The following is a 21,184-nucleotide window of genomic DNA, read 5'->3' as shown; positions in this document are numbered from 1 at the left end:
AATACTAAACCAACCACCCCAATCAACTCAACCCATCTCAAACCTACCACCACCTACCACAACCCAATACTACCCAAATCAACATCAAAACAAATCAACTATAATTCAATTAATTACCGTATCAAGAAAATAAAAGACAAGTCTTCATTTCATTTTTAGAATTGGGTTTAGTTTTGATTTAGTTTATTTTATTTTAACTTAGTATTAGATTAAGTTAGGTTTAGTTTAGTTTTGATTTATTTGAGTTATTATTAGATTAGGTTAGGTTTAGTTTTGATTGGATTAGTATTTGATTGAGTTTATTTAGGCCGACAAACAAACACACAACTCAATACCAATGCAATACTAACTCAATACAAACTTATACCAACGCAAATATCAACCAGATGGTATTTATTGACGAGATGATGCCTGCTCGTAGTGCACAAAAAGATCATGCTCTTGCGGCGTAATGCGGGAGTGAATGTGGCTAGCCGTGGCTTTGAGTTGTTCAATAATCTCATTGGGCGTATATCCTCGACTGTCCAGCCGCATGCGAATGATCTGCATAGAAAGTTCGTTACACAGACCAACTAGTTCAGCCCCAGTAAAGACCGAAGTATGCTTTAAAAGGAATTCTTGTAGCTCTTTCCTGCTTTCAGCTAGGTCCTCTGTGCTTTTCGCCCACTTCCTTATTCCAAGGCATATCTTATCTAATTTACTGCTCAGAAGCTGGGTTCGCGTGGATAGATCAGGAATGTCCACTAGGACGTGGTGATCAAACCGCCCGGGACGCAGCAAGGCACTATCAATACTCCATGGCTTGTTGGTAGCCCCTAATACAAAAACTCCTGCGCCACTGCCAACCCCATCCATTTCCGTTAGCAAAGTAGAAACAACGCGCTTATCCACTTGGCCACCCTCGGCCTCTCGATGCGGTGCGATCGAATCAATTTCATCAATAAAGACAATCGAGGGAGTTAAAGCTCTAGCCCGAGCAAAAACACGCCGCAGCCGCTCTTCACTCTCCCCAACATACTTGCCCATAATTTCCGGACCACGAATGGACAAAAAGACTGCTCCGCTCTCATTAGCCAACGCCTGCGCCAACAAAGTCTTCCCACAACCCGGCGGGCCATAAAGCAATACGCCCTTAGGCGGTACAACTCCTTCCTCCTCAAACAACGCCTGGTGCTGAATCGGCCAAAGCACAGCCTCAGTCAGCTTAGCCTTGGCTTTAGTCTGACCAAAGACCGAACTAAATCTTACATCTGGTACTTCGGCTGAACTTTCATTAGAGGCACTAGGAACAATTCTAACTATTTGGGACAAAAGATGCTTCATACACCCCAAACCCAAATCGGCACTACTAGAATTAGAAGACACAGATGCCGATACAGCCGAGGATGCGGTTGAGATATGCATAGATTCTAGCTGACCACCAAGTATAGCCACTTGATGCTCACTACTACCCGCTAATGAGGACAAAGGTACATCCAACGAGTCTCGCAAGAGCTGGTGTAGCTCTCCACGCGAAAATCCAGCTGTTCTCTGGGCTACACACACAATCAGTTCCTCCGGACAGACACATCCATGCTCTTTCTGGTGCTCAGCCACCGCCTGAACTATCTGCTCCTGGCGCTGTCCTAAACTCGGTGCGGCCAAATGTACAACCGTATCGAACACACGCGCCCCCAATAACTCTTCCGGTAAACTCGCCACCGTTTTGGCCGTTGCCACCACGGCAATTCTTCTTTGGTGCAAGTGAATATCCTCCAGCATACTTTCTATCTCCACTACGGGCGCGCCAAGTTTCTCTTCACTAAAGTACCGATCAGCCCGATCAATCCAGAGCGTGCACGGCTCATTCAGTTTGGCATAAGCATACGCCTCAACTAGTTCTCGCGCATCATTACCTACCACCCGCACTCGCACCCAGTCTCGGCCCAAACGATCCAACACGACCCGACAAAAAGTCTTCTTACCCATCCCAACTCCACCAACAACCACCACCCCTCGAGGTGCACCTTCTTTACCAGCATGTGCTGTTCTAACTATTCGGCAAATACTTTCAATCTCTCTCCCCAATCCAACTGCAGCCACCACCCCCCGATTCTCAGCTACAATCTCTACCCGAGTCTGCTCAGTAACCTGCACAAACCCACCAGTCACACCGGTATCCACTCGCCCGCCATTAATTACTTCTCCCGTGCGCACCGCCTTCTTATCTTCCAAAACCATGCGAACACTAGCTAGTGCCTCCACAGTCTTCTTAATAGCTACAAACCGAACCTTCACACTTTCAGCCACCACTAAGTCCAGCTTAGCACTTTCTACCCCAACCGATTCACCCGAACTAACTCCTAGAGCCACCAACTCTTCCGCCGGTAAATAAATAGCCAAATCATCACCATCAAACTTCGGAGCCGCTTTCAAAATCGTTTCTTTATCTCCTTTTATCACTTTAATATGAACACCCGGCTTAAGCATAGCTTTACGCATACCGGCCGGAGAAAAGTAAGCTCGAGAGCGATCTTTCTCTAGTTCATAGGGAATTCGCTCAGTAGTGTAAGTACTTCTCATATTTTTTGCTACTTAATGGTAGATCTAAAGCATACATCGCTAGAAGATCGTTTGCAGTCTTTTAGGCCATGGAGACGTGATTTACCAGCCAAGAAAGCTTTGGCCTACACCGGTTTTACCAATGATCGCGAGACTCCCACTAATGATGCAGTTATTTGTGTTTATTGTCAAAAACAGCTAGAGGGCTGGTTGCCCGAGGAAATACCAGCAGAGGAGCATTTTAGGCATTCTCCGCATTGTATCCTTTCTACGCCCCATTTAATAGAGAGTCGGACCATGTCTTTCAAAACCGGCACTCTGCGCTTTCTTCCGCGAGTGGCTACGGCATTGGCCACTGATGGCCTTTTTCTTTATAATCTCAATAAGACCTCTAATGATCTCTTCTGCTACGTCTGTGGGTTTTATTGTAGTTTAATTGATAGCCGGGACAGGCACGTCGCTGTTGTTGTTGCGATTAGAAAGGCGCACCATGCCTTCTCTCCCCACTGCCGAGCTAGAAGGGCTTCTTTAGCTGCCGACTCTTTAGGTAACAAGGATAGTTTGCCGACGCATTTCTTATACCGACTAATTTCCCTGCAAGTATCTCCAGCTGACTTAGTCCATCATGAGCTAGATCTAGCCCAAACTCCCCATACCGTTGTCGTTACCCACCGACCTCAGCCTAATGCACTTAAAGTCAGTCTAGCGCCAATGTCAGCACCATCCGGCCCATTTTCACCACCATCCGACTCTCCCAGTCCCCCTGCTAGCCCCCAGTCCTCTGACTCTCAAACCACCGCCAGCCTATCTTCTGATTCCAGTCCGCGACCCGTTGCAACCACCCAAACCGAAACCGAAACCCAAACACCACCGCCCACTCAACCCCGAGCCACTATTAACCCACCTCAAGCCAATCCAACTATTTTAACTCCACAAGCCACACAAACCCCACAAACTACTCCAGCTACTGCTACAGTTACCCCACCCGACTCAGTCCAAGCAATCTACCAAGTAGATCCCGTGGTAGCTGATCTAGCCACATTCCTTTCCACGGAAGAAAAGACCACCTATACTCTCAAGGACTCATTGCGTGTAGGTCTGTCCCGAATGCTTGCCAAAGCCCGCGAAGTCACTGATTTGGAGATGGAAAAGACCCGTGCCGAGCTAACCGCCATCATCACCAACCACCAATACTAATCTCCCACACAGCCGCCCTAAATAAACACAGATCAAGTTAAGTTATCTATTATGTTACGTATTGTGTTAAGTTAAGTTGAGTTTAGTTTAGTTTGGATTGGTGTTAAGTTAAGTTAAGTTTGGTGTTGAGTTTAGTTTAGTTAACTCAGGTAAGCACTAACAACACCATAATTCGACAACATAACACTTCTTAACACAACATAATACCAACTCAACTCAACACAACCCAATACTAAACTCAACATAATACCAACCTAACTCAACTTAACTCAATACTAAACTCAACTCAATACTAAACTAACTTAACTTATTGCCATTTATTCCGCTTCTAAGTACTCACGCAAGGCCGAGATAAACTTACTCAGACCTTTCTTATCCAAAAGATACCCCTTAATAATAGAGCCATCACCATGAGTGGTAAAGGCGGCCGGTAAGTTGCTAAGGTAAAGGAAAACCTCCTCAGAATGAATAGGGAATAAGTTCTTCATTTTGGCCAAGTTAAGAGTTGGAAACACTTTTTTGATCTCCTTTTCCTCTTTAGGATTAATAGGCTTTTCCAAAGATAGTAATAAAACCCTTTCCTTCTCGTCCAATTCCAAACAATTAGGCAGGGCCGTATACATCTCACAAACCACATCATCAGGCACATTCTTAAACCGTCCATTAATCAGCAACTTAATCCGCTCCTTCTTCCCCAGCCGTTCCACTTCCCGTTGCACCCCAGCAAACATAGCCCCAGCCAAGTCCACATATGGCACCATTGCAAAGAAAGCCGTAATCCAAGGCTCATCCTCAGTACTCTCAGCATCGGCCCAAACAAAGATTCCCTTAAAGATCTTCTCTCGCACTTCTTCCTCTAAAGCAGCCCGATTAACCATTGGCATTTCATTCTCCAGAATCAAGTCAACCCGCTCAAAAGTCCCACTGCACTCACCAGTGTGTACGGTAAATATCTGTGGATCTTCCGACCCCTCACTACTTGAAAGCTCTTCCATACTTGTTTCTTCTTCAAAAGAAGATCCAACATCACCCGACTCTTCTAAACTGTACTCTTCTTCACTACTAATCTGGTCGTTAGTCTGCATATATGAAAATCCCGGGCAAAGTTTTCATGAATCCTAGGACAACGGACACATTTCCATGCGTCCCATCGAGAGCTAATGCTCTTTTCAGTCTTTTTACGCAAGAACAGCTCTTGCGATTTTCGGTTGAGTATGATATGATTTCACAATTATCTTTACCCATTCAAATACCCTTTTTAATCCAAGCAAAAGAGTTGGTTTATGCTCTAGCCGAGCAGCGCAACATTCCGGTGCTGGAAATTGAAGCCGCAGAGGTTCAGGACGTTTCTGCTCTAGTTGAGCAAATTCACTTAGAAGAAACAACTATTATTGCCCGAGAAGGCGTTTTAACCCGAGCGATGAGTACGGGCAGTTGGTTGATTGTTAATTCAGCTGAAAGAGAGAATTCAGTCACTGATTATATCATTGCTGAAATGGCCGTTATTCCAGCCGGTCCTCGTCGGGGTGAACGACCAGCCCCAACCTTCCAGGTCTTTGTGCATGCCAAGGACTACACCGGCACTGAGACTGAACACCGTGGCGGAGCGTATCCCATTCGGTTTCCGGCCCCAGAAGATCCAGTTGAGTTTTTAACGCGGCTTCAGACTACTTTACCGAGTAGCAATGCGGCCATGCTACTGGATACGGCTTTAGTGGCCCTGGGGAAGTTTAAGTTAAGTAAGAATGGCGTGGGTGGTATTAGTGGCAGTGAATTGGCCACTAGTAGTGAGGTGTATAAGATAGATAAGATAGATAAGAATGAAGTTGTTAAATTGATTAGACGAGAAGAAGGAGTCTGCCGACTCTTTAACTTGCTTGTTAGTGCCTTGCTAAAGGCTTTAGAGAGGCCGGGAACGGCTGATGAGAGTAGAGTAAGTATGTTTGTGCGAGCTCGAGATATTTTACTGGCTGGTCATAAAGCGACCATTCGAGCTGATTTAGAGGAAGAGCTGGCCCAGATGCTTTGTTTACCAGCAGTAGCAATTGCTGAGTATGAGAAGGCTGAAACTGCCCGGATGCTGCAACCTTTACAAGCAGAGAAAGAGTATGTGCTAACGCAATCAGCAGAGCGATTATTGTTGGGTTTATTACGAGGTTTAGATATTGCTTATTCTTTTTTACTGATAGGAGAAACAGGAACGGGTAAAACAACTACAGTTCAAAAACTTTTCCAAAAAAGATCAGATCTAATCAGTTCTACTTATAAAGATGCACGTAAATTGCTTTGTATCAATCTTTCCAAAGATACAGATACAACTGATCTTTTAGGATCTTATCAGTTTGCTACTTTAGAAGGTTTAGCTATTACACTTAATGATACGGTGCAGGGATACTTCGCTGACTTCTTTGTGCCCACTAAAAACGAACAGTTCCTGACCCAATTAGATGAGTTAGTGCGCCAGGGCCAGATTGAGACTTTACAAGAGACCGTGCAAGATCTACTGCTTAAGTTCCAAGAGCGGCACTTAGCTTCGCCTCAGAACACTCGCCAGGCTCTGTCTATTGCTAAGCTGCAAAAGACTCTGGCGCTTATGCAGCGCTTGCAGGCTGGTGCTCAGAACATCTGTACCTTTATGGAGGGACCTTTAACCCGGGCTTTTCTCTATGGGTACTGGATTCTTCTGGACGAGAGTAACTTAGCCCCACGAGCTACGCTAGCTTACATTAATTCTGCGCTTAAGCAGTCTGCTCTGTTCCTGCTTGAAGATTCAGGTACTTCTTTGCCCAAGGACCCACGGACATTGGTCTTCCAGTGTATCAACCCTGGGGACGATCATGGTAAGAAAGATATAGTTATGGACCAAACCATTACCTTAGCAGTTGATGAGATAGATACTAATCCGCCTGATATTCTTAAAGTCGCACTTAGCTACCGCCAAAACGTGCCCGTGACAACCGTTGAGCAAATGACGCAGTTCTACATTGAGATCAAGAAGTGTGCGCAAGAGAACTATTTACGCATGGGTAGTGGTCGTCCGGCTCTGTTTGGTATTCGAAATCTCATTCGAGCCGTACAAATGGCCCATACTTCGCCTCGTAAGGCGCTCCAAACAAACTTCCTTACTCAGCTCTGTCTTCTTCATAAGGAGATCGGGCGCAAACTACTAACCCAGTTCTTCCCAATTACTACTACACCTTCTAGTATTTCAACTACCTCTTCCACACATCCATCCAGTACTAACCACTACATCATTACTCCAACTACTCAGACGTACTTAGATGAAATCACCGCAGCCATTGAAGCCAAAGTCCCAGTTCTCCTCGAGGGAAGTACGTCCGTAGGTAAAACCTCTCTAATCAAGCACTTAGCCCAGCTTAGAGATAAACAAATCATTCGCATCAACAACCACGAACATACTGAACTTGCCGAGTACTTAGGAGCCTACTCAGTGGCCGAAACCTCTTCTGACTCACCGGATGACTCAAAGCGACAGAAAACGACCTCACAGTTTATTTATCGCGAAGGCGCCTTAGTTGATGCCGTACGCAATGGCCACTGGGTCCTTTTAGACGAGCTGAACTTAGCGCCCACTGAAGTGCTTGAATCACTCAACCGACTACTAGACAGTAATCGTGAGCTGTTCATTCCGGCCACCCAGGAGGTCATTCAAGCCCACGCCGAGTTTGCCCTGTTTGCCACCCAGAATCCAGCCGAGTCACTTGATTACAAGAACCGAAAACATCTTAGTAAGGCATTCCGCAACAGATTCATTGAAATCTATGTGGAAGATAAGACTCGTCCGGAAATGGAAGCTATTCTTCTCGGTAAGAAGATCGGCAAAGTATCTGCTAAAACTCTCCTGGAGATCTATGAAAGTCTCAAAAGTCTTTCCGGCAACCGTGCCCACCAGTACATTACCCTTAGAGAGATCATGCGTATTATTCGCCGTTACCAAGCCGCCCAACCATCTTTCATAGACAAAAAGGCAACTGACCCTCAAAAACTCTTCTACCATACGATGATGGTCTTAACCGAAAAGATCAGAGAAAGACCCGAAAAGGAAAAAGTAATCACAACTATCATAACAGCTTTTGAAAAGATGTTCCGCGAAAAGTTCACTCTAGAAGATTATCGCGACGCCTTATCAGTGCCTCTATCTCCAACCGACAATGATCCCTTACTTGTTCCAGGGGTTGTGCGCACATTACGCCAAATGGAAGCTGCCTGGCTGGCCCAGGAGAGTATTCTTCTAGTTGGTCCCCCGGGGATTGGCAAGACGTACCTCTCTGAGTATACGGCCAGCCGTCTTGGCATTCCGTGTACGGTCATGGGTATGCATGCAGGTATAGAGCTATCAGATTTTGTGGGTAGTTATTCCGAGCACACCCCGCCCGGTACTAGTGAGAGACACTTCCTTTGGCGCAATGGTCCCTTGATCGAAGCCATGGAAAATGGCGCAGCCCTGGTCATTGATGAGATTAACCTAGTCCCAGATTCAGTGCTTGAATCTTTAAACGAACTATTTGACGACCGGTCCCTACGCATTCATGAACGCTCAAGAAGTTGCCAAGCCCATGAAAGTTTCCGTATTATTGGAACAATGAATCCAGGTGATGATTATGGTAAAAGAGAGGTGGGCAAAAGTATTTCCAGCCGATTTACTACTATTTGTGTGGACCCGCCCGGTGATCTGGAAGAGTCACTCAAGTATTTCATGTACTACGTTGAGAAGTACGGATTGTTAGCTAAGTACACGGAAGCAGAGATGTACATGGCCGCGCACAAGGCATTAGCCCAAACCCAGGCCGAGATTGAAAGTGCTCGTGAGGCCGAAGTCTTAGCCAGGTACCTTCTTAACCGCCCCGATTCATCTAATACCACCACTGCCACGCCTACCACTGCCTCACCTACTACCACCATACCTACTACCACCTCATCACAACCCAATACCTCGCAGTATCTTGTTCAACTAATTCGAGAGGCCATTGAGTTAGTTAAAGGCCGAGCACCACAGGAGGAAATAGATCTAGTGGATAATGAGAGCGTGTTTGGGGCTGGACCCTTCATTCTTCAGAAAAGTGCACTCCAGGACACCCAAGCCAGCAGTGCTTATACTTTTGAGCCGCGGTCTGTGCGCCAGACACTTTTCCGGGTCCTGCAGGCTTTGTTCTGCCGCTTCAATGTACTTCTAGAAGGCCCACCGGGCACAGGTAAGACCAAAATGATCTTAGAACTAGGCGCTCGCTTGGGCCAGCAAGTCACTCGTATCAACCTTAGCAAAGAAACCGAAATGGCCGATTTGGCCGGCCGGTGCATTCCTACTGCTACAGGCATTCGCTTTGTAGAGGGCGAGTTCGTGCGGGCCGCTAAACGAGGCGACTGGATTATTATCGATGAGATTAACTTGGCCACCCAAAGTGTGATTGAAGGTCTTAATGGGTGCCTGGACTACCGTCGAGCTCTTTATATTCCCGAGCTCGGTGAAGTGCAACTGCATCCCAGCACAGTGATTTTTGCGACCATGAACCCTAAATCCGGACGAGCAGATGGACGTAAACTCCTTCCTAAATCGTTCCTTAGCCGGTTTATACGTATTTTCCGTGGCGATATGTCAGAGGCCGATCTAGTCACTATTCTTCGGCGGGCGCCTACACCCAACCCTAATAACCGAGAGGCTCTCTTATCCCAAATCATCCATCTCAAACAAAAGTATCCTCTTAACCTACGTGACTGTCTCAAGCACATGGCCATTGGCTCAACCCATCTTATTCCTTCTCTTTATGCCGTCACTGAGACCCAGCTAGTCCCAACCTACTTACCAGAGTACCAAGCCACGGCTACCGCACTGCAAGTAGGCCAGGCCATTCTACCGGGCAATTTAGCTAACGATCCAGAGTACGTAATTACGCATGGCAATCTCACCGCACTAGAAATAGTTATTTGGGGAGTTGAAAAGAACTGGCCAGTCATTCTGCGCGGCGGTGTCGGCAAGGGTCGACTTACTCTATTCATTGCACGACACACCAGCCGCCATCTCTTTGTTCTGCCCTGCCATAAAGACATGGAGCCCAGTGACTTCCTTGGGCGATACACCCAAGCCCCACCAGGATCAGGCACCGACTTTATCTGGGAAGATGCCCCGTTTGTCAAAGCCGCCGAGGCCGGTTCTCTTATCTTCCTTAAAAATGTCAATCTAGTGCGCAATGATGTTATTGATCGACTTAACAGTTTGTTCGAACAGGACGGGACTCTAGAGATTCACGAAAAAGGCGGCGAAGAAGTCCGAGTTGTCCAGGTGCATCCTAAAACGCGATTCTTCCTTGGCGTCTCTGCAGCCGGCAAAGAACTTTCGCACGCTCTTATCAACCGATCTATTCAAGCACGTATTTCCTCTTCTCTTTCCCCAGTTGATATTTGTAAGATCGTTCAGTTCCCGATTCCAGCCAACAAAGGCCCGGTTCTTCGCACTCGTGGGGTCTACCGCGTTAGTGCCGCTGTCCTACGCGCACACGTTCAAGCCAGACAGCTACTGCACTACAACGCTCTGCAAAACGACCATCTCGTTCCCCTGATTTCTAATCTCCCCGCTCTTAAAGAAGAAAGTCCACTCGTTAACTGCCATACCGAAGCAAGCATTCAAGCCCATCTTATCTCTCTCGCCGAAACTCCTCTCAAACAGGAAATAGCTACTATTCTCTTCAGTAATCCCCAACCTCAAGCCCAGCTTACTCAACTGATTGAACGAGTCGCCGAAGCAGGCATTGAAAAGTCCTACCGAGCTTTCTACCGCAACCGACCTCTTTTCTACGCCCTCAAAGAAGCATACGTTCTATGTGCAGCCTACCGCGAGCAGCCCACCACCACTCCACCACCAAAGAAGCCCGGACTCGAAGGCGCACTCGCTAATCTTATCTACCTCCAAACCACTATCTCTCAAGGTGAAAACGGACTGCGTGCCTACTTTGAAGCCATGGACCTTCCTTTCATTCCGCGCAAGAAAGTCTCGCTACGACTAGCTAAGCTTTCCTTACTCGAAACCACTCTTAATCCCGACACAGAACTAGCTAAGCTGCAACACACTCCAATCATCACCCAAATTGCCCAAGTACTCGACTCTCTACCTATTGAACTAGAAAAGACCATTGCCAAACTAGAAACCCGACCACCCGCCTATGAAGCACTTTTATCCCTTATCAGTGAGTGCCTCAAGCACCAAATCGACCCTCTTATCTTCCCTGAAATAGAAGAGATTGAACGAGCCGCTCTAGCCCAAATCAATAAGTGTGTCTACGAAATCCGCCAAGCTTACGCCCAGTACAAATACGGTGACAAGTACAGCCAACAGATCAAAAAAGATAAGATCCTTACCGAGCTATCTCTTCCCAGCCCAGCTAAATCCACCTCCAACTCCACTTCCCTAGCTGAACTTCGCCAGAAACGCCAAGACCGTAACTTCCCTAAGTTTGCCGAGTACCTCAAAGGCGTCATCCACGAAGTCCAAAATGCCCCCCACCCCGAAGCCTTTGCCTTCTCAATCGTACAAAGAAACATGGCCAAGTACGCCGATCTCTGGGACTGTTTTGCCTACACGGTACTTCGCGACGGCATTGAGCGCATTGCCCAGCGAGAAGAGCACCGCGAGGTGCATCCAATTGGCGCCTGGGCCCTCGACGCACTTACTGCCCGCCACTCACCCCTCCATTTCCTTCGCAAAACCACCCAGTATCTCCAAAAACAAGGTCTATCCTACCTCTCTCTAACTCCAGTCCAAGCCCAGGCAGTCGCTCACTTCTGGACTGTCCAATCAGGAGGCATACGCACGCCCGAAGAGATCAGTCAACTAGCCGCCAGTATTCTGCTTGAGTGCCCACTTAGCGCCAAGTATCCTGCACTTGCCCCCGAAGGCCGGGCTTATCTTCTCTCCCGCGATATAGATACTCTTTTCACTACCGCAACATCCCTGAAGCCCAAAGGACTCTGTCTTACCTATGAAACAGCCAACGAACTACCCGCAGTCTTTACTCCCCTTCCCATTATTACTCTTATTACCGATACACAGAAGGAGATCAAAAACAAACTAGCCAAAGACTGTCAAGACTCCACTAACATTTGGAAAGAAGAAGACGGGGCCGGACAGTACGTTCTCGAAAGAATGCAAGAAGTTCTCTCACTTCCCTGTTCTCTACCTCTCCAAGTAGTTGCCAAAGACCTCGATAAACTCAACCACGAGTGCATCCACATTGGCCTTCTTTCTACTCCGCTTAACACAGCCCGTATGCAGATCTACAAAGAGTTTGCCAGTCTATCGGCTTATGACATGCCTAAGTATACTCAAGTCCATCCCGGTTGGCTTCTCCATCTCTTCCAAGCCACCCAGCACCCATCCCAAATCAAGACTTTCATTCTCGCCATTGAAGAATTCCTCCTCCAGTCCACCCTAGGTGATATGCAAGAAAGAGTTAGTCACGTTGCCCATGCTGTCACACAAGGCGCGCCCTACCAAATCAACAACATCCAAGTGTATTTCCAGCCTTACCTAGAAATCACCCACAAGAAGAAAGAGCGCATTTCAGAAGCCATCAACAAGGACCTAGCTGATATTCAAACGGCGCTAGCCGTAAAAATCAAAACAAAAGATGCCATCATTCCCATCCGGGAAGAGTCCATTCTTAGCAAGTCCGTCAAAGTTCAAACCTCACTCGACTCTCTTTCCACACCTATTCTTACACTTATCAAACCGCATACTTTTATTAACACTCTTGATCTTTCTTGCAAATGCGCCGCAGATACCTGCTATCTCTGTCTTGCCCAAACAGTCCAACAACGCAAGGCCCAACTAGAGAAGGAAAGCACCAGTATCAAACTCCGCCAGCTTTATCTTCTTTTCGAACGACTTTCCTCCCTCATGCCCCGCACCACCTCACGCAATACCATCCCCGGTGCCGCTGAGTTCTACCACCACCAATTCACCGGCACCCCAGCCGCCCACCAACTCCTCGCTAAAATCATTCATCTGGGAGATAGCATCCTGCGCACAGAGCCAAATATCACCCACCAAATAGCCGTTCGTCTTTCTGAATTCACAGTGCGCGTGCTCAATCATGCCCTCAACACCGCCCCACCCGAAGAATATCCCTTCCTCTTAGTTTCACTAGGTCTCTTCTACGAGTTGCTAACTTTCGGTTTCTGTGGAGAAGACGAAGACGAAGGCGTGCTTGATGGCCTGATCGAAGAACTAGAAGATGCAGGTATGCGTCTAGGCGAAGGCGAGAAGAACATCTCTGAAAATCTCAAGACCGAAGAAGAAGTCGGTGATAACTACCAAGGAGAAAAGGACGAGCAAGAAACAGAAATCAACGAAGAAGACGGCGTAGACTGCCAGAATGAAGGCGAAGTTCAAACCACAGCCGGGGCCGAAGAGACTCCAGACATCGAACTGGAACAAGGCAGTGTATCCGAGAACGAAGAGAACTACAACCAGCGCAACAAAGAAGCACCCGCAGAGGATGATTCCGAGAAGGACAAAGGCACTCCCGAAGAAGAAAGTGACGAAAATGGTTCAGACGGCAGCACCCAAGGCTCCGAAGAAGACCCGAACCCAAGTGAAGGTGAAGAAGAAGACCCACAAAAAGTAGATATAGATCCCGAACTACCCGATCAGCGCGACGATATGCACATCCAGGAAATGGAAGTGTGCAGTGACGAACCCTCTGATTTCAGCCATGATGCTCTTGAAGAAGCCGAAGACTGTGATCTCAACGAAGAGTCTCTAGATCGACTAGAACTCCTTTCCGAAGAAAGCAGTAGCGAAGAGATTTCTATTGAGCAATACGACAGCGAAGAAAACCAAACCAATCTCCACCACTACAGCTTTGAAGAGGCCGAAACCAACACAGAGCAGCTCTTTGAAGATGCCGAGAATATGCCATCCGACGACCAGGTTGGCCATGAAGAAGGACAAGGCGCTGAACGCGAAGTAGCTGCAGAAGGCGGCGAGACTCTTAATGACCAAGCCATTGATACAGACGAGCTTTACGACAATCCATCTACACCAACCGAGCCCAAAGAAGTTCTCCGCAAAGCCGCCTTCAAAAAGCCCGTCCGAGATGTTGATCCAGCCACTTACTATGAGAGTATCAAACACCAGACCAATCCAGAGCTAACTAAGCAGCTAGGTATTGTGTTGGAAGAGAACGAGAAGACTTCCTATGAAGGCGACTATGCAAGTGGTCGACGACTGAACATGAAAAGAATCGTTTCCTATGTAGCCAGTAATGGACAGAAGAACCGGATTTGGATGCGCAAAACCAAAACACAAGGCCGAGAGTATCTCATTCGTATCTTTGTGGATAACAGTGGAAGCATCAAAAACAATGGCATGGCTATTCCCTTGATCAGCAGTCTTACTACGATCGCCAACTCTCTCGATCTTCTCTCGGTTTCCTATGAGCTTTACACCTTTAGCACGACCGTACAGGCCCACCACAATATTAAGGGTCTGGTTGACAATCTTACTTTTGCCGCTCAAGAGACACGTATTTCCTGGGCCTTTGAAGAGCAGTATGCCACCGGCCACAATATTATCATCGGTGACGGTCTCTTCTACGACAGCATGCAAGCTCCCGGACTATTGCCCAATACACTGCTTTTAGTGGTAGGCAGTGGGAACAAGATCAAGGAAATGCGATCAGTTAAGGTCATGGTAGGCGAAGTCGTAATTGGCAAGTATTTGGAAATGCTAGGTCTGCCTTACTGTCTAGTTGAAGATGACGCCCTCCTAGAAATCGTCTTCACTCGCGAGCTCAAAAACATGCTTCTTCTTTCCAAGTATGCCCAGTAACCGCCGCAACACTAACCCAATAAACAAGATATTAAACACTTTCAATCGCTATCTTCACCCAACTCAACTTAACCTTATCATAACACATCATAACACAGCCCAAACCCAATCTTCACCCAGCTCAACTAAACCCAATCTCCACCCAACTCAACTCAACCAAACTCAACTAAACCCAACCACCTCATAACACATCATAACACATCATAACAAAACACTAACACAACCCCAACACAATCTAAACAAACACAGCAAAACAACCAATTACGTGCTCTGATTTATTTACACATTCTACTACATCAACTTAACCTAACTCAACTCAATACTAACTAAACCTATTTAAAGCTTCCATAAAGCTCTCTATACACAGCTTTAAGGATCTTCTGCTCTTCCAAGAGAATATTCCCAGAAATGATAAGCAACAGCTGAGGCAAGATCTCTTTTTTGTAAGGAATAAAACTCTTGACACAGTTTTTAAATGCCCGTGCGCCTATCTTACTTTTCAAAATCATTTCAAAATCAGATAAAAAACAATCTAACACAAATCGAACATCAAAAACTAGCATCTTCTGAACTACATAATTCCCAATGCTGTGCTGTAGTAAAGCTGAGGCGTGCGGAAACAAAAGCTTCTTTATCTCCAACACTAAACTCTCGTCCTCAGCCATCGCAATCACCAACTGAATGACATAAGTTCCATACTTGTGCTTTGACAAAAAGTAAAAGGTTGGTGATGGCACTTTCTGAATCGTTGCTAACAACTGGCTCTGTGAAAGACCGCGCAGTTTAGCCTGCAGCGTAATATTCGAGTGTCGCCCACTGGCCTGATAAACAAAGCCATTGGTCCGTTCTGTCTCAGTGTACAGCACGCCTGTTTTCTCGCTTATTGGACTGTCAGCCGGAAAGGACTCGTCCATAAGTGGTGCTGCTTTACATCCAGGTCCGTACACCGAGAAGGCTTTCTGTAAGATCTGCAACTTTGGACTCACCCCTACCTCACTCTCGTTCACTTGCCCCATAAACCCTAAACTACTCATCCCACGTGCCCAGGCCAGTCTTAGTACCGACCGATGGGCCATATAAAACCCAATAGCATCGGCCAAACCGGCAAACCGCACCAAGTACCCACGTTGCACCGTTTCCAAGACCCAGTTTTTGTTCTGGTCACAAAACCGGCACAACTCCATACGCTCGCCAACTCCCCATTCACCCGCACTTCCTACTATTCCCTCCCCCTCACTATCTTCACTCCCACCTTCACCCAGTCCATTCTTAGCCGCATCCACAAAATCTTCTCCTACACTCACACCTAACTCCCCAGCACTACCCATTCCACCAGTACTGCCACCCATTCCACTCATGCAGATACAGCGCACACACCGATTATCCTTCTTACAGCCCAGACACACTACCCATTGCCGACCCAACCCCAAACCACTGCCCAACCCAATTTCAGCACTCAGACCAATCTCCTTGCCCAATCCAACCACACCACCCAATCCAGCCCCATCAATACCTTCTATCGCAATAACTCGACTTGGCCGTGTAATAGGACCTAGAACAGGTCTTTTATCTAAACTTTGCTTGCTCGGTTCTAGACCTTCGTTGATCATACGGGGTAACACCACCAATGGATTTCTGCCACCAGGATACCCCCCATTTTTCTCTCCCACCGCTGATTTGTTCTTAGGCTTCAACCTATTATCCCACATAGATAGCAAATAGAGAGGTCTATTTATAATAACTGATCGGACATAAATATTATTTTCTTTCTGCAGTCATGGATCTCTTTCCCATTCGTGTTTCTATCTCTGAAGGCACGCCCCAAAGTAGTGAAATTGTCTTTATTAATGCCTCTAAGTATTCCTTAGCCTATTTTCTGGCTAATATTCTTACTATGTTTCCTGGGGTTAGTGAAAGGGAAGAGCTTACCGGGGTAGAAGAAAGTCTTTGTTCACGTTTACATTCAGAGATAGATACGCAGTTAAAAAGATACACATCAGATCTGGCCGTATTTAGTGTGCGCTTTCCTTTAGGAAGAATTCCAGTACATTTAGACTTTCAAGTAGAGACCTTTTTAAAGATAGAGGACTGGCTTATCTTTCGACTGCCCATAGGAAACACTCCCGAAGTGTATGCACGTGATTTATTTTTGACTTATGGGTTGCCGGAAGGTGAATTACTAACTTTATTCTCTTTCTACATTAGAGAAGAGATCTTACGCCAAATCAAAATTATGTTGCAAAATGAATCTTTAGAAGTAACTGTACCTAGAACAGGGCCAAAAATTAGTCTGATCCCACCAGGCGAGTGGCTGTCACAACACGTGTTTGCTTACGACACTCCTGGCCGCGTATCAGTAGTCAAAGAACAAGAAAGACGACGTAAAAGAAGAGGATAGTATAGTATGCGTTTATAATGTATTAAATTGAATTGAGTTAGTATTGAATTGAGTTGGTGTTGAGTTAGTATTGGGTTGAGTTGGTTTAGTATTGGGTTGGTTTGGGTGGTGGTGTTGGGTGGTGGTGGTAGTAGTGGGCATTAAGTGTTAGTCGTACTATTAAGTTGGTATTGGATGGTTAGTCTTGGAGACTGACGGCTACGCCTTCAAAATCATCGCTTTCGGGTTGGAAGTAACTGGCTAAGATGGACTCTGCCCGGCTGCTAGTTGTGGTTGTTGTGCTTGCTGTAGCAGTGTTTGGCGTGGTAGTGCTGTTATTTGGAGTGGTGGTGGTATTATTGGATGGAGTAGTGGTGGGTTTGGGTTTAATTTCGGTACGACAGACGGGACATGACTGCTGCCGATGGAGCCACTCTTTTAAACAGGCCAGATGGAAGAGATGTGAACACTCCAGTCGTTTGGCTACTTCCATTTCATCGTGGCAGATAAGACACAATCCATCATCTGTTATTTCAGATTTAGGAACATTAGGATACTTCTCTAGTTCTTTCAATAGGGCCGTATAAGCTAGGGTTGACTTGACCTTGGCCGTTAGTGATTTCACAATTAACATTGATTCACGCAACAAATTAATTGGCATGCGGAAATTAACTGTAGTCCAAATAAAACAAAGCACATGTACTACTATTCTGAACACCCCATAGAACAACTCACCATAAAACATCAAAAGAATCCGATCCTCAATTGTTCCGCCTTCCGCCAGACTTATTATTCCTAAAGAGTATATACACTTAATGATGTAAGCAAATAACAACGAAAATTCAAAAGCAAAGAGAATATTCACGCCTGGAGATTGAATAGCCATACGCAAAGTCTTGGACATAAGCAATCCATCGACCAAAAACAGAATAGCACTTATTCCATACAACCGCCAAATACTATCTCGACGTACTACACCCTTATCTACTGAATCTATTCTTAGACCAACTGCCCAATGGACTACTTTCAGTCCAAAGACTACTGAGAAGACCAGTAAACCCCGCAGACCAATATCATCAGCAAATAAAGTAATAACCAAACAGATATTCCCTAAGTATTTTAAACTACTTTCTTGCACACCTTCTACCTCCAATGGAGTTAACTTGCCAATGAAGGTTTTGACCATGACTCGGCCCATAATGTACACTAAATAGACCAATAAAGAGCAGAAAATGAAGTGTTCAACTCGATTCTCAACAATCTCAGTTAAAACATGGTATAAAGTCTTGCCCGAGCGGTGGTGGCTAATACAAGCAGCGATAAGTAAAACAAGATATCCCCCGAGGTAGATTGCGTGTCTATACATTCCGAAATGAAAAATTAGCAAAACAGATGCAGAAGAAGCCCGAATTAGCTGTAATTACGAAGACTCCCGAAGAGATGGGAGATTATATTGCGCTTTTATTTAGAGTAGACTCAAATGTATCCGCTTTGGCCGTTCTAAAAGTGATTAAAGGTGCGGATTTGTTAGCGATTGAGCGAAAACCAGAAGGAATACTAATCACATTCTTCTCTTATTTTGATATGTTCAAGATCTGGATGCGAATCAGAGACGGTGTAAGTATTGAAAATGTTATGGTTGTGCCTGAACCTCAAACTAGCTCGATTTCTCAGGCTGATCGTAAACGGGCTTACTTAGCCCATGCAGCTGGTGGAACGCGTAGTGTTTCTCTATCGGGTTTGGAAGACTTTATGACTGGTGAGTTCTTAAGTGAAGAGGCTGAGAAATTCGGTGAAATTGAAGCACTTAAATACTTACGCGATCGACATTGTTGTTACATTGAGTTCTTCTCTTTCTTTGCGGCTATGCAGTTCGCGAGTAGTATTAGAGAAGATAGCTTGTTTGAAAAAGTAAGGGTGGCATTTGGTCGTGATATGTGTGGAGCGGGTGAGACAGATGGAGTGATCAGTCATAATCGGACGGTTTATTTTGGGTCTTTGCCCGTTGATGTAACAGCTAGTGAGATTTTAGCGGTAGTTCAGGGCGGGGCTGTAATTGGTCTGAAAGTTATTCGTGAGAAGAAGTGTGCGTTTGTGACCTTCTTTGATTATGTAGCAGCTAATGCTTTTATTGAGTATAGTAATTTGTATCCACCGGTTATTCGTGGGGTGCAGGTTAAGATAGGACCGGGTAAGGTTCAACCTATTATACCGGCTATTCCTATCTTTGCGTATGCCGGAGTCACTAGAACACTTTCCTTAAGACCGACTAACAATATTGCTCCAGCCACAATTGAATCCGTTCTGAGCAAGTATGGTGAAGTTGACCGTGTACAACGAGAAGAGGAGGGAGTGTTTTCTGTAGCTATGGTTAATTTAGTTGATGCCCAAGCTGCTTACTCGGGGCTAGAACAAGACCCGCACTGGTGCACTGCTCTCAATGGCTTTGCCCCCGATACGTGTGCCACTCCAAGCCACCACACTCTCCTCATGAAAGTCCAACAGCGCGAGTTTGCCCTATAATTGAGTTATGTTAAGTTGTGTTAAGTTGTGTTGTGTTGTGTTGATATCTTATGAATATTATCTTGTTGTTAAATTAACTACTAATCTAAGTCGATCTAAACATTCATATAAACTCAACGTAATCTAAACCCAATCCAATCCAAACCAACTTAATCTTAACTTAATCTTTATTCTTATTGTGCTATCTTGGCAATCAAAATACCAATTCAACACCAACTCAACTCAACCCAATACCAACTCAACTCAACTCAACACTAACTTAACTTAATGTGACATTTTGCTATTGATAGCTTGAATGTACTTCCGAATGGTCTTTTCGGTCTTCTTGTGGCCATGGGCTCTAGCTAGTTCTGGCGGAGTCATTCCCTTAATGTCTTTCAAACGAGGATCTGCCCCACAGGCCAACAAATAGAGTATAATATTGTTCTTATTACCCCCCATAGCCGCAAAGTGCAAGGGAGTAGCTCCTTGATCTAGAGATCTGACATTAATAAAACTGGAAGGAGATTTAGCATGACCAAATGTAATAGGTACGATTTTTGATTCGTTTGACATCATTTCTGTATCATTACTTTCAAAAGACAAATTATCCGAAGTAATGGCCTCATACATAGTCGTATCTCGTTCTTCTACTTCACTTACAGAGGAGAGAAGAAATTCAACTGTCTCCCTCTGTCCATAATAAGCGGCCGAATGAATCAAGTACAACCCATACTTATTAACAATCCGTAAATTAAACACTTTCCCATGAGTTATTTCGTAGACACACAAAGCATTCTTAATACTCTTTAAGTCACCAGCCGAAACGAGTTCAAAAAGCTTAATAAATTCAACTGGCTCCTCTAAACTTAAGTTATCCGAATGAGATTCTAAAGGAGTCTCCATGAAAAGAACAAAATCTTTCCATTTGGTTTTGTTATGTCTCGATATGGTAATATCCAATGACAATCAAAAGTCCAAATTCTTTGTTTCAGAATTTTCATGAACAACGAGAGTTTCAAGTCTTTAGCTGAGGCAGATAAGAAGGCTCGAGAGCTTATTCAAGAAGCACGCAAGGAGAGAGAGCGCTTGAAAGAATTGACTATCAAAACGGCCGAAGAGCATGAAAATACACTTATGGAAGCCAAAGATCGTGAAGTTAAGATGTATCGTGATGAATGTATTCAAAAGATTCTAGCTATTGAAAAGGAGATTAAAGTTTGGATTGATGAAAGTCTAGATCGGATCAAAGAAAATGAATCAATGTATAAGGATATTATTCAAGATATCGTGGAATTGATTGCCGCTCCAGATGAATAAATTGGGTTCTGTTAGTATTATATTAAGTTTAGATTAGGTTAAGTTGAGTTAAGTTAAGATGGGGTTAAGTTAAGATAGGGTTGAGTTAAGTTAAGATTGTATTGGGTTAAGTTTAGATTGTATTAAGGTTGTATTAAGTTGAGTTTAGATAGTATTAGTAGTGAGATGGTATTGTATTATGTCAGTAGTAAGATAGTATTAAGTTGAGTTTAGATGGTATTAAGGTTGTATTAAGTTGTGTTAAGATAGTGTTACGTCATATTAAGATAGTGTTAAGATTGTATTACGTCATATTAAGATAGTATTAGGTTTTGAATTTGTTAAGTCAGGTTAATCTAGCCAACCTAAACCTACTAGCACATACCATACTATCCCAACCCAATCACAACACAACCCAAACACAT

General features: G+C 45.2%; 10 protein-coding genes across 10 annotated transcripts; 5 read left to right on the top strand and 5 right to left on the bottom strand.

Moving 5' to 3' along the window:
- Positions 1-393: 393 nt before the first annotated feature.
- NEHOM01_0416 (uncharacterized protein) lies at positions 394-2,562 on the bottom strand (the record flags this gene model as incomplete). The annotated part of the gene is made up of 1 exon (XM_051489294.1): positions 394-2,562. One exon carries the CDS (start codon positions 2,560-2,562, stop codon positions 394-396), a length of 2,169 nt encoding a protein of 722 aa, XP_051345254.1.
- Positions 2,563-2,577: 15 nt separating this feature from the next.
- NEHOM01_0415 (uncharacterized protein) lies at positions 2,578-3,738 on the top strand (the record flags this gene model as incomplete). The annotated part of the gene is made up of 1 exon (XM_051489293.1): positions 2,578-3,738. The coding sequence occupies one exon, from the start codon at positions 2,578-2,580 to the stop codon at positions 3,736-3,738; it is 1,161 nt and encodes a 386-aa protein (XP_051345253.1).
- A 317-nt stretch (positions 3,739-4,055) lies between these two features.
- On the bottom strand, positions 4,056-4,823 carry NEHOM01_0414 (uncharacterized protein; the record flags this gene model as incomplete). Its single annotated transcript, XM_051489292.1, has 1 exon — positions 4,056-4,823. One exon carries the CDS (start codon positions 4,821-4,823, stop codon positions 4,056-4,058), a length of 768 nt encoding a protein of 255 aa, XP_051345252.1.
- A 26-nt stretch (positions 4,824-4,849) lies between these two features.
- On the top strand, positions 4,850-14,581 carry NEHOM01_0413 (midasin; the record flags this gene model as incomplete). The annotated part of the gene is made up of 1 exon (XM_051489291.1): positions 4,850-14,581. One exon carries the CDS (start codon positions 4,850-4,852, stop codon positions 14,579-14,581), a length of 9,732 nt encoding a protein of 3,243 aa, XP_051345251.1.
- Positions 14,582-14,913: 332 nt separating this feature from the next.
- On the bottom strand, positions 14,914-16,290 carry NEHOM01_0412 (uncharacterized protein; the record flags this gene model as incomplete). The annotated part of the gene is made up of 1 exon (XM_051489290.1): positions 14,914-16,290. The coding sequence occupies one exon, from the start codon at positions 16,288-16,290 to the stop codon at positions 14,914-14,916; it is 1,377 nt and encodes a 458-aa protein (XP_051345250.1).
- Positions 16,291-16,358: 68 nt separating this feature from the next.
- NEHOM01_0411 (uncharacterized protein) lies at positions 16,359-16,979 on the top strand (the record flags this gene model as incomplete). The annotated part of the gene is made up of 1 exon (XM_051489289.1): positions 16,359-16,979. One exon carries the CDS (start codon positions 16,359-16,361, stop codon positions 16,977-16,979), a length of 621 nt encoding a protein of 206 aa, XP_051345249.1.
- A 178-nt stretch (positions 16,980-17,157) lies between these two features.
- On the bottom strand, positions 17,158-18,324 carry NEHOM01_0410 (E3 ubiquitin-protein ligase synoviolin; the record flags this gene model as incomplete). Its single annotated transcript, XM_051489288.1, has 1 exon — positions 17,158-18,324. One exon carries the CDS (start codon positions 18,322-18,324, stop codon positions 17,158-17,160), a length of 1,167 nt encoding a protein of 388 aa, XP_051345248.1.
- A 26-nt stretch (positions 18,325-18,350) lies between these two features.
- NEHOM01_0409 (uncharacterized protein) lies at positions 18,351-19,481 on the top strand (the record flags this gene model as incomplete). The annotated part of the gene is made up of 1 exon (XM_051489287.1): positions 18,351-19,481. One exon carries the CDS (start codon positions 18,351-18,353, stop codon positions 19,479-19,481), a length of 1,131 nt encoding a protein of 376 aa, XP_051345247.1.
- A 264-nt stretch (positions 19,482-19,745) lies between these two features.
- NEHOM01_0408 (uncharacterized protein) lies at positions 19,746-20,366 on the bottom strand (the record flags this gene model as incomplete). Its single annotated transcript, XM_051489286.1, has 1 exon — positions 19,746-20,366. One exon carries the CDS (start codon positions 20,364-20,366, stop codon positions 19,746-19,748), a length of 621 nt encoding a protein of 206 aa, XP_051345246.1.
- A 96-nt stretch (positions 20,367-20,462) lies between these two features.
- On the top strand, positions 20,463-20,780 carry NEHOM01_0407 (uncharacterized protein; the record flags this gene model as incomplete). Its single annotated transcript, XM_051489285.1, has 1 exon — positions 20,463-20,780. One exon carries the CDS (start codon positions 20,463-20,465, stop codon positions 20,778-20,780), a length of 318 nt encoding a protein of 105 aa, XP_051345245.1.
- Positions 20,781-21,184: the final 404 nt, after the last annotated feature.

Source organism: Nematocida homosporus (assembly GCF_024244095.1).
Source record: "Nematocida homosporus strain JUm1504 chromosome Unknown 4454, whole genome shotgun sequence".
In the NCBI taxonomy this organism is placed as follows: Eukaryota; Fungi; Microsporidia; genus Nematocida; species Nematocida homosporus.
This window is presented reverse-complemented; position numbering and strand designations above follow the sequence as displayed.